The sequence below is a fragment of the Podarcis raffonei genome, chromosome 6, assembly GCF_027172205.1.
Source record: "Podarcis raffonei isolate rPodRaf1 chromosome 6, rPodRaf1.pri, whole genome shotgun sequence".
Lineage (NCBI taxonomy): Eukaryota > Metazoa > Chordata > Lepidosauria > Squamata > Lacertidae > Podarcis > Podarcis raffonei.
Genome location: NC_070607.1, coordinates 51454314 through 51466745, shown reverse-complemented (window position 1 = coordinate 51466745; position 12432 = coordinate 51454314). Strand labels below are relative to the sequence as shown.

General features: G+C 43.1%; 1 protein-coding gene across 2 annotated transcripts in view; it reads left to right on the top strand.

Moving 5' to 3' along the window:
- SLC6A17 (solute carrier family 6 member 17) overlaps positions 1 to 12432 on the top strand; it is a 29422-nt gene that overhangs the window by 11768 nt on the left and 5222 nt on the right. For both annotated transcript variants that reach the window (XM_053392809.1, XM_053392810.1), the window contains exons 2-9: positions 658 to 1072; positions 4453 to 4610; positions 5438 to 5564; positions 6305 to 6486; positions 7667 to 7777; positions 9199 to 9440; positions 10090 to 10282; positions 11253 to 11445. In XM_053392809.1, coding sequence (XP_053248784.1) covers positions 793 to 1072; positions 4453 to 4610; positions 5438 to 5564; positions 6305 to 6486; positions 7667 to 7777; positions 9199 to 9440; positions 10090 to 10282; positions 11253 to 11445 — 1486 coding nt within the window. In that variant the 5' untranslated portion in view covers positions 658 to 792. The remainder of the gene's footprint in view (positions 1 to 657; positions 1073 to 4452; positions 4611 to 5437; positions 5565 to 6304; positions 6487 to 7666; positions 7778 to 9198; positions 9441 to 10089; positions 10283 to 11252; positions 11446 to 12432) is intronic.

The window sequence follows — 12432 nt, the reverse complement described above, 5'->3', positions numbered from 1 at the left end:
CCAGTTCTTTAGTGCAACAATATTTTAAGCTAAATAGCACCTGACACATTGTTGGCACTAAGCACAGGTAAAACAGAAGTCATAGCACTTAGCTATTGCCAAACCTCAGACTTTCACAGATTCCAGACAACAAGGAGGAGGGACTAAGAAAGACAACCGGGTGGTGAGTCACAGTACCTTATAGGGTACAGCATTGTGAGAATGTAACCATTTCACGGTCCATCCGTCCCCAGACATACCCCTATACATATATTGCTTCAGAAAAATTCTACTTAAGTCCCAATTTCTGCAGCAAGTAAAGCTTCAGTCTCTATTGACTATGGAAATAGAGCAAATTTGCATATTTATTGAATTTATTTGCTTCTGCACAACCTATGCAGAGCACTGCAATTCTACCTCCTGTATCTTCTATTCAGTCCTACCTCCTCCCCGGAATCCAAGATTTCACCAGGCATTGCTTGCACACTTTTAAGCCTTGAGGACTAGAAGTTTGCTTTGCTCTTTTAAAATGAAAACTGAATTCTCAGGCAGATGCCTTCTGGAGCCTATACCCTTTCTAATTTGCACATTGATGAATCACATGGCTCTGGATATTCAACAACACCAAAGAAAGCAGAGAAGTGTAATGTTTTAATTCATTTGTTTTTTGTTTTTCAGATCTCGTAGATGACCAGGATCTGAGAGCTGACCTTCAAAACCTGCACCGCCCTAGCAGATACCCACTCCATCTTGGGCTCCCCTCTGCCCCCAAAATCCCTTCCTACATAGGAGTGGCTGAGCCAGACAGTCTCAATGCCTAAGCACAGCAAAGTGACCCAGAGGGAACAAAGTACTGAGCATGTCACTGAATCAGTGGCTGATCTGCTGGCCCTTGAGGAGCCTGTGGACTATAGACAGAGTGTCTTAAATGTGGCTGGAGAAAATTGGAACAAGCAGCAGGATGTGGATGACACTGGCGAGGATCGGCCAGCGTGGAACAATAAACTGCAGTACATTTTGGCTCAGATTGGCTACTCCGTGGGGCTGGGGAATGTCTGGCGCTTTCCGTATTTGTGTCAAAAGAATGGTGGAGGTAAGTGAGCAAGGGAGAATAAAAGTCATCTGTTATGGACACATGTTCTGCTTTCCTAATATAATAATACAAGAGGAAGGGAGCATAGGCTTGAAGGCCATAGGATGCTATCTCAAACTGAGGCAGACAATACACAGTACTGACCATGCTAAGTGGTAGTAACCTTCTAGGTTTCAGGCAGGATCCTTTCCTGGCTCTTCCTGGAAATTCTGGGTAAATCATGTGCTCAACCATTAAGCTATGGCTTTCCCTTCAATGGATTGTTGTAGTCACTAGTCTGCATGATCAGGCACCTCATTATAGAGTTAAATGAAGAACTGTTATCCTGAATCTTATGACTCGTCCTAAGTTTATCTATTCTATACAAACCAAGACTACTCCTCCACCACGCTCAGCAAGTAAGTCTCCTTTGCTGCGTGATAGTGTGCAAGTATTATTTACCTGGTCATTTTGAGTTCAGGTAACAATTTGTGATGGTGAAAGGCTGCCATTATTCTTGGACTGTGTCTTTTTTAAAAAAACAGCTATGTATTTCCCTGATTGTGCACTGCAAATCCATGCCTGAACCACACTGAACCATTATTATCTCAAAATATGTGAATATATAAACAAGCCCTTGCTACAAAAGGCATTCCTCTATAGCTTAGTAATAATTTTCACAAAGTTGAACTCAGCCAACTCTTCTATGTGTTTGAATTTGCCCTAGTTGAGCTGATTATGCACTGTTAATTTATTTCAGATTTACAGGTTGTGCTCTATTTCCTAACAAATTTGCTTTCCATGGTGTGATTCTTGCTCTCTGTGAGATAGGATGATAATATTCCATTAATCTTTTTCTTTTTTTTAGCCACCAAGTTGCAGGAAAAGCAGATTAAAGGCATAATTGCAAAGGATGACTGTGTAAGGCACATTGCCCTTTGGTTGGCTGCACAGATAGAGGTGACCACTGGTGTTTTCCCTCCTATCAAGTGCTGAGTCTTCAATGTGGTCAATAGAACATTAAATGAATGGTTGTTGCACCTTGAAGGCTTACCTGCTTTCTATTAAGCATATGCTTCCTGGATTATCCATGGATGAAGCAAAGTGCTGGCTGAGTATCAGTTGTGTGTAATGCGACAGGAATGGATTATTGATAGATAGATGCTTTTGTGATAAATGCAATTCCTTGGTTGATAATGTCTGTATCGATTCTGGGTTCAGCAAGCTCTTTCTGCTAAAAAATACTGCTGTATGTGAAAGTAGTAATTTGTGTGTTGTTTTCTTCTCAGTAATAAAGTGTGCATATGTCTAGCAGAGAGAACAGATTTTCATTAGGAAAAGGGTGGTATTGGGCCAATTCTTTGGAACATTGTGTGCTCAAGAACTTACAGGATGCTGCTGCATGGGTTGAATGCTTTGTTGAAAGCTGAACACCCAGGTTAGGGTTGCAAACGGGAACCCTTTAATTGTACCTATAATCTTGTTACAAAACCTGGTTTCCCCATTATGTGTACTGATGGCCACTGTGTGCCCTAAATGTGTAGGAAGCACCTGAGTTTCTCTGTCAGCTGACATGTCTGTCTTTGGAACTGGAGTGCATTGCTTTGCTAGTGTATATGGAATTTTGAAAGCCATTGCCTATTGGGGTCACCAGAATCAGAGGCAATGGCGTAATCAAAGACAAGACAGTTCCAGGCTCCAGGGAAGGAGGTAGACAAGGACTAGAAGCAGATGACTGAGTCAAAAGGCTCCAGACTAGGCAGAAAAGAAGTTTGAGGCAAGGGAGCTGGTGTGACTGCTCAGGGAGGCAACTTGTTCAGGGTAAAGAACCAAACCTGGCAACAGTTACACAGAACTAGCCAGGCCCTTACTGGTTCCTCTGACCTAACTTGGTTGGAGAGCAGCCATGCTGTCTCTGACCAGGACTGGCTCAATATATTTTGCTGCCTTAGGCAAAGAACAAGATGGCACCACGCCATTTCCCAGAGAGAAGCTGACTGGACTGGCAGTACTAGCAATGGAGTAGTGTTCGTCATAATGCCTGAAGGCAGCAGAGTAGAGAAAGGGCTCTGCCCTCTGACAGAAAGCACCACGGAGACTAAGCCAATCACTCACTTCTTCTGCTGTCTAAAGTACATGAGATGTGAAGTTACATTTTAAATAAGAGTATTCAGTCTGGCTGCTTTTTCTTTAAAAAAAGGGGGGCCCTGATCCAGAATTTACTCCTCATCCAGATCAAGGCCCTGCAGTGGTTTTCTGCTAAAAAAAAAACCACCCTTACCTGTTTGTTCTTGGTCCTCTTTCCTCTTTCTTGGTATGCTGTGAAGTGGTTGGTTTTCTTTATTCTGTTTTGAGGTCTTTTTCATATTTATTAATATCTATTATGAGCCCTGCTGGAAATTATTTTAAATAGTGTCATGGAGGAGTTTTATGTAGAGTACTGAGTTTGAGTTTATGGTAGCTTGTGCTAATAGTGGTTGCTTTCAGAGCCCTGAGCTGCTTCGGGAGGAAAGGTAGATATAACAACAACAACAACAACAACAACAACAACAACAACAGTAATAATAATAATGAAATTAATTGTAGCTAAGACCTTTTTCTAAAGGGGAAAAAAGAAACCTTGTTGTCATTTGCTTTGATCAGAGTCTTCCAGTGGATTCTTGTCAGGAGCTGACCCAGTTGTGTGAAGGATTTTTATATCTTTTTGAGAAGCTGTGAGTTGTGTCAAGAATTAACTCGGTGATGTTGTGCTGGCTGCACTTAATCGTTTCCAGCCTGCTTATCTGACTACCCTGAATATGAAGCAGGATCAAAATCCTGCCTACACAGCTTTCCTGTCTTATTAGAATTATGAACGTCCCAGGAATATTGATTTTTTTTTTTTGCTTTGAGTTTTTGGTCAACAGCTCTGTTTTCCAGCATGAGAGTTTTTGGCCTCTCTGGCCAACTGTTTATATTTCTCAGACTGCCCATTTGTTTCGTACTTTCTTCAACTAGCCAGAGATATATGGCCCTGCTATTTAAGTAGAGTCCTTTATGAAGCATTTTCATCTAGCCCTTCCAGGAATTGTTCTCTTTAACTGCATAGCTGGCACTGAAACAGCCATTGTGAAGGCAGAAAATAACCACACTGTATATACATTTATATATGGAATGTTAAAGTGATCCTGTGTGTTGTAGTTGTATTAACCTCTCCCTCTATTGTCACGGCACCATTTTAAATTAGGAGACTTGCTTCAAATAATGTTTAGAAACAAATGCTAACTGGAGCTGATGAGAGCTGGATGGGCCATACAAGTAAGAAGTGGTTGTCTCCTAGGAGCAGTCATGGTCACCTTCTCATGCTGGGACCTGTGTGATCAAAGACGGGCATCTCTAATGACCTTTTTCTTTCCTGCCAGGTGCCTATCTGGTTCCGTATCTCGTATTGCTAATCCTCATTGGCATCCCTCTCTTCTTTCTGGAGTTGGCTGTTGGCCAGAGGATCCGCCGGGGCAGTATAGGAGTGTGGAATTACGTCTGCCCTCGGTTGGGGGGCATTGGATTTGCCAGCTGCCTTGTAAGTGCTTGCAGAAGGCTTGTGGTGGCTTTGGGACAGTTGTGTGGATGATAGACAGGTGGTCTTCCATATGTGCTGTCTAGCAGAGATGTGCATAATAGACCCATTTCCCACTGTCAAGAGGGCTTAGTTATTGCAGAATATAATTAGAAGATACCAGTCTGTGAAGGTGGTTGGTTAAAAGCTCAAGAGTGATGCCTTGAACAGTTCTTTCCCCCAACTATGGAACAGGATCAGACATTTACCATCAAGTTCTGATTTCCTTTGATTTCCCTGCATGGTCCTATATATATCTGAACTGAAAGGACATGCCCTTCAAGAATGTGCCCTAACTGATCCACTGTTCACACCTGTCAAAACAAACCTCTTTGTAGTTTAGTCCTGATGATTCACTCTACAGAGGGTCAAGTGATGGGCAGGTGGGTGCTAGCAAAAAGACCATTTCCCCTCTGGCATTGATACTGGAACTCAAGCTTAGCACCACAACTCACTCATGCACATTGTGCCATTCAGCATCTTATATAAACTGCTGGGATGACAACCAAAGCCCCTTGATTGATGTGGATCACCTGTGCAAGAGCAACACTGCTTCCTTGATATCTGGCAATTTTAAGGGAAACGATCACTGGACATGCCCACATCACAGGGCAGAGCAGATTTTGAGAATGCATGGGGAGACGAGGGGAAAGAGAAGTCCCATTGCGTATCACTGGATATAAGCCAGTGCATTTCAATGTTCCATTCTCCACCATTCATTTTAGTATCACTTTGTTTGGAAATACGTTTTGCTGTCCAGGATCCAAACATTTTCATTCTCCTCTTGCCAGGTCTGCTTGTTTGTTGGGCTCTACTACAATGTGATCATAGGATGGAGCATCTTTTACTTTTTTAAATCCTTCCAGTACCCGCTGCCTTGGAGCGAGTGCCCCGTCATAAGGAATGGCACAGTGGCAAGTGAGTCCTTTCTCTTTACTGCTTTGCATGTGGTAGAAGGGAAATGAGGCACACTTCTTCAGGTGATAAACAGCATTCAGCTCTGTGACTTCTAATCTTCCAGAATCTTATAATTCACATGTGATAGTTGTTGCAGTAGTAATCAATGTTGGCTGATACCACACAGCACAGATGGGTGGATGCATTCATTTATCCTTTTCCATCATTGTGGGTCCCAAGGAGAAATAAGTCTTCATTTGCCCTGTACTCTGTAGTTACTATAGTTAGGTAATTCAACATTACTTTCTCTAGGGGTATTGAGAGTAGTGGCAGAGAATGGCCTTCCAGTCAACAACTTAACAATAGTTCAGGTTTGTTTCCAGCTGATAGGGTGTGGGAATTCCGTTTGGGCATTGGTTGGCAGGAAATGGATATTTTCCAAAGAGTGCTATAGAGACACTCTGGAGGTTAATGGAGCATTTAATAGAATGTGAACACCTCCCAGAATATATATAAATCTTTTATAGTGGGTGTAAATTGCCCCATTTATTTAACTTTTAGTTTCAGTGGCAAGATCTTGGATTCTTTTTCCTTTCTCCTAATGTGAACTTCGGCATCCTTCCTGAAGTGCCCTATGACAGCTTGTCTCTTCTACTTAGCCTTTAAATGCTGTCTTGCTTGCTGTGGCACAGGTGCTGTGGCACAGGTGACGAAGTCAAAGCATGTAAAAAAAAAACTCCATAGCTTTTTTCCCTTTTCAGCCGTGGAACCAGAATGCGACAAAAGCTCTGCTACTACTTACTTCTGGTACCGGGATGCCCTGGACATCTCCAACTCCATTAATGAGAGTGGTGGGCTTAACTGGAGAATGACTTTATGCCTCCTGGCCGCTTGGAGCATTGTAGGCTTGGCCATGATCAAAGGAATTCAGTCTTCAGGAAAGGTAAGTGTTGATGGTGGCAGCCCAAAGCAGAAGAGAGATTGCCAGAACCTACAACAGGTGGATCCAGTGGTGGATATAAAGCGGTGGATCCAGGGATGGGAAACCTGTGGCTCTCCAGATGGTGCTGGACTACAACTCCCATCATCCCTGCCCATAGGCCATCTTGGCTGGGGCTGACAATGTCTGGAGGGCCACAGCTTCCCCATCCCAGGGACACAATCTTGCAGCCAGGAACAAAGCGTTCAGCAGCTTCCACACATCCTGAATGGTTCATGGGGCCCAGGTAACCATAATGGAATAAGAAGCTAAGAAAAAGGAAAGGGTGAACACTTTTTCTTCCCAACCACTTGATCCAGGAGGGCTTGCTCCATTTTGCTTGGCCTGTGCCTCAGAGCAGCCACCTGAAAGTAAGAATAACATGTGAGAGAGCCCATAGTTGAATAAAGTCAGCAATACCCAATAGCAATCACAGGCACAGCTTCCTCTCTTTTGGGATACAGCTGTTCAGCTTACCTATCTTAGGGCATATCCACATCAAACCAGTTAGCAGTCACTTATTTCCCCATGGAGAACCACAGGAACTGTAGTTCTGTTTGGGGAAAGGGCTCAGGATCTCTAACAGTGAATTCATCAAAGTACCACATTGGCCTGAATATAAGCCACACCTGAATATAAGCCACTCTTTTAAAATTGGAGGGGGGTAATAAAAAGAAAAAATACCCAAATATAAGCAGCTCCCTTCCTCACTGCTCCTGGCTGCATACTGGGGGGGGGGGGGCTGTGTTGCGTTGCCAGCGGCCTTTCCCCTTCCTTGCTCTCTCCCTTCCCAGTCTTGGGGGAGAGGATGGGGAACTACGCATGGGGCTGCCGCCACTTCACCACGCTCCTGGCGCCGTTTGCCCTGCGCTCCTAGCTGCATACCGTATGGTCGCGAATATAAGCCACACTTTAACTTTGCACGGTTAGAATTTGGGCAAAAAGTGCAGCTTATATTCAGGCCAATACGGTATCTCACCAAACTACAGTTCCCAAAATGCTTTGTAGAAAGAAAAATACTGACAGAAGTTTCCAGTAGGGTAGATTTGGGCTTATTGTTCATCCTTAAGACTTCCTTTATATACAGTCTACTGCTGGATTATATAAAGTAGGATCTCCCGCTTTCTCTCCCTCTCCCACTCAGGTGATGTATTTCAGCTCCCTTTTTCCTTACGTGGTACTGATCTGTTTCCTGGTCCGGGGATTGCTCTTGAGGGGGGCGATAGATGGGATTCTGCACATGTTCACTCCCAAGGTAAGCCCACCACACTCACCATGTGCCTTTAGACCAGTCAGAGAAATGTCTCTTACTGGGAACTATAGCTAGCAAGAATCCTATGTCTCTGGTGATCATCACAATCCATGCCCTATGTTAAACTGATGCCTCTGTGGCCCTGCCTGGATGGCACCAGAACAGAGCAAATTTTACGTAGGTGTAGGTGTTGCTTTTTTAGTCAATGGTGCTACTCTCTCTGAAACTGAAATGCTGAAGATTAATTGCTTTGGGCGTGCCAGTCCAGGTCTGTTTCATTATTCTTCCTGCTTGGGTCAGAATTGTACCAAATTAACCAGGTTTGTCAAAGGACAGCTGCAAAATGGATCGACTTATTAGCTGTTTAATTAATTCATTAAACAAAGAAGTAGGTGATTGAAATTATGAAGCTGGCATTAATCCCGATTAATTTTAAATAAGATATTCTAAAATACAAGCCCCAGTGTCCAAGTTCTCATTGTAGGTAGAATGATTAGCAGCCACACACCTTCCATTTGCAATACTGTGCAGGCCCCGTCTGTAAATGGCATCTCCATCAGGTTTGTCCAGATTCTTGGCAGCAGAAGGTCCCACCGGTATCACACTACACACAATCAGCATGCAATGGATGCTTTAGCTGAGATTCCTGCATTGCAGGGGTTCGACTAGATGACCCTATGATTCTATGATTCTAATTTGGTAGGGCTCACTTTCCATGCCACAAACCATGGTGGACTGAAAGGGAGTAAAGTGCTTAATAGTTTGCTAGTACATTAGTTTGCAGAGAGCACTTGCATAGCTTGCTAGCATAAGTGTGACTATCCTGTGCAGTCTATTAAGTGTGTTTTGTAAGCAGCAATCCTTAATCAATAAGGTTAATCAAGCTTTTCTTGATAAAGGGATGGGGGCTAATTCTAACAGGCATGGGTCATTTTGAAACACTGAGTTTGTTTTTTCTCAACTTTCATTTGGACACTACCTGTGTTTTCAAGCTTTCTTCCATAGGAATCATAAGGGCTAGTGTTTTTTTTTTTTGCTTTTCTCTTTTAAAAGATCGTGACATTTTTTCAGGCATGATATTCCATACCTAACTGGGTAAGCCCACAAAGTGCACAGGCAGTAAAAAAAATCTAAAATGCAATGAAGAATAGGGCATTCACATTTCTGCATCTGAGATCCATTTATTTCCATGGGACCTGATTCCCTTTCTATTGTGCCCTTAGGCATCAATAATTGAGTCAACAGAGGAGAAAGATAGAGAGCTGTCTCTAGCATATGCACAAAGAACAGATACCCAGGCAATGGTGTGCTGTTCTCAGCTGCCAATGTTATACATTTAAATATAAATGTGCCATATGTGTACCAAGCCGAGCATCTCTGATGCAGGATGGATGACTTGGCTTCCCTCTCATCTCTCCTTACAGCTAGATAAAATGTTGGATCTCCAGGTGTGGCGGGAAGCAGCCACTCAGGTCTTCTTTGCCCTCGGACTGGGCTTTGGCGGAGTTATTGCTTTTTCCAGTTACAACAAGCAGGACAATAACTGCCACTTCGATGCAGCCTTGGTCTCCCTCATCAACTTCTTCACCTCCATTTTGGCCACACTGGTAGTCTTTGCTGTGCTGGGCTTCAAAGCCAATGTCATGAATGAAAAGTGTGTGGTTGAGTAAGTACTCGTTCCAGTCTCTCCCTCCCTCCCTCTCCCTTTCTCTCTCCCCAAAAGGCTTCTCTAGAGGGCACAACCACAGCAGCTATTTTTCAGGGTACCTTATAGTTACTTTTAAAAAAGCATCAAGTGCAGCTGGTGCAATTCTGTTCTGGCCTGAAGCTTTGATAGCCAGCAACGGTGGTTTCCTTCTGGCCAGGTGGCAACCTAGAGTGCTCTCTGGAACTAGGAAAGCAGCTTTTCATCTTATTATTATTGAAGAATGTGTTGTGAAGTAACTGGACTAAAACCTGCCACTTCATTCATTCATTCATTCATTCATTCATTCATTATTATTCAGTATTCATTCAGCTCATTCCTTCACAATTTTCTTCCCTCCATTTTATCCTCACGACAACCTTGTTAGGTAGGTTTAGCTCAGAGACTGTGACTGACTCACCCAGTGAACTTCATGGCTGAGTGGGAACTAAAACCTTGGTCCCCCTGGTCCTAGTCTGACATTCTTGATTAACCACTGCACCACACTGGCTCCCATCAACTGCTGGGGTTCATTTTGCCTGTTTTGCTGGAAGAAGATGCCCTTCGCCCAGAACAAGGTGAACAAGGCCAGGCAATGGCTCTGTAATGACCTTTAGCTTCTTCTCCATAGGAATGCTGAGAAGATTCTGGGTTATCTGAATACCAATGTCCTCAGCCATGCACTCATCCCACCCCAAGTGAACTTCTCCCATCTCACGGCCAAAGACTACACCGAGATGTATGGTGTGATAAAGACAGTGAAGAAGGATCATTTCGATAAGCTGGGCCTGGATCCTTGTCTACTGGAAGATGAGCTTAACAAGGTATGTTTATAGCCAGACTTGCTTTTCACAGTATATTTATAGCTGGGCTTGCTTTTCATGGTCATTTTCGACCCTAGATGCTGGTTCCGCTCTTGTACATCACTGAAGTCTCAGAGCAAGTCAACTTGCTTGGGAACAGCACATGGTAGAGCTCTCTTGGGATTGTACCACTTCTGCATGGTGCAAGTGGGGGATCTCATGCTCATATGCACCCCATTTTCTTGTTAAAAAACAACCACCTCTCATTGCATATAGAAAATCAACACCTTGCATATAGAAAATTAGCATATTAGGGAGAAGGCTAAGGCAGAAAGCTTGTGATTTCTGTTTAAGATCACTCTTGGTTGCAGTTCTTACCATGTGCTGATGAAGACTTCACTGACATAAGGAATAAGGAACTGAAGTATGTCAAAATCATTGCAAGAATTGAGCTTGTGAGAGGTGGCCGACTATAACAATGTTATGGAACAGATGTGTTTGGGTGCTATGAATAGTAGAGCCTATGTTTCATATGCTGAAGTTCCCAAGTTTATTCCCCAGCATCTCCAGGTGGGGGTGGGAGTGTCCCTTGTCTGAAAACCTCAAGAGCATCTGTATAGATGATGCTGAGCTAGATGGACCATTGGTCCGACTTGGTTTAAGAAAGACTCCTGTCTTCCTGAGATTACTGAGGGAGGGGAAACTGAGAAATGAATACATCATGTAATTTCTATGGGATACATGCATTGAAAAGCCACAACTTTCCATGACTTCTCAGAACATGTACAGATGTAGTGAAACAGATGCTTGTTCAATCATTTGTATACATTATGCATCATTTTCCTTATACCCACAATGGTTTGGCTGTTTGGTTCTGAGAGCCTGTGATTTTACAGCTAGAAATCTATTTACATGAATACATGCACACCTGCTTTTATGATGTAATCTTCTGCCCAGAATAACGCAAGCATCTTCTTTTGGCTGTGTACAGTCAGTGCAGGGAACTGGCCTTGCATTCATAGCTTTCACAGAAGCAATGACCCACTTTCCAGCTTCTCCTTTCTGGTCAGTGATGTTCTTCTTGATGCTGATAAACCTGGGTTTGGGGAGCATGATTGGGACCATGGCTGGCATCACCACACCCATCATTGACATGTTCAAAGTGCGCAAGGAAGCATTAACAGGTAAGTTCTCTCTTGGGGAAACTCAAGAAACCATTCACAGAGTAGCACTGTTGTGCATGCAATGGCATCATTTAGTTCTGGCCAAGACTTGTGCTACAAAATACATTGCTGGATGGGATCAAACTGTAATTCTTAAAAGTCATGGCATAACATCAGAGCTGAAATATATTTGCTGTCCCCAAAAAGAGCAGAGGGATTTGGGGGTTAAGGGGTGCCTGTCAACATTGGAAAGCTCACACACTGTGATAATGTGGCAGTATCTGGGGAACTGATAATTTTGGGTCATTTCATAAGACCAAACTGTGGAGGGTTTATGGCTGAGTAGATCTGGGCTGAGTTTGGAAAGTTGCAAAATGATTTTGTGATTATTTCATCAAACCCCCACATTTATCATACCACTACAAAGCTGATCCAAATGGCTGCTAGTAGCATATTCACCGTGCAATCCAAGAATGCTTTGATTACTTCAAAGTAAATCACAGTGGTTTCAATGGATTGTAGCCCAAATGTGCCTCGGGTTATGATTTGAACACTTCATTGCATGCCAAACTCTGGTAGAATCAATTCAATGCACATGTCCAAATTAGCAAGCTATGTAAAACCCAATTAAGCAACGCAGGGTATGAAGCACTGGTAACGAATTCCATTGCAGTGACAAAAGCAAAAACCAGCATTTAAACTCATCATTCAAAGCATCCACATCTGAAGCCTGATGTGAGCCTTGCAGTCAGGACCTATCATTGCTGACAAGCTCAGTAAAGTTAAGGGGATGTTTCTGAGGTATATAGTACCTTCTGTGATCTCCACATGCCTACCTACCTAGATACTTGCAGATTTGTATGTAGCAGATTTTGTTTTACATTTCTCTAAAGATTACATTGCATATTAAAAACTTAAGAGCAATTTATAGGGCACTCCTATGAATATTTGCTTAGAAATAAGCCACACAGTGTTCAATGGAGCTTAATCTCAAAGAAGTGTGTCTAA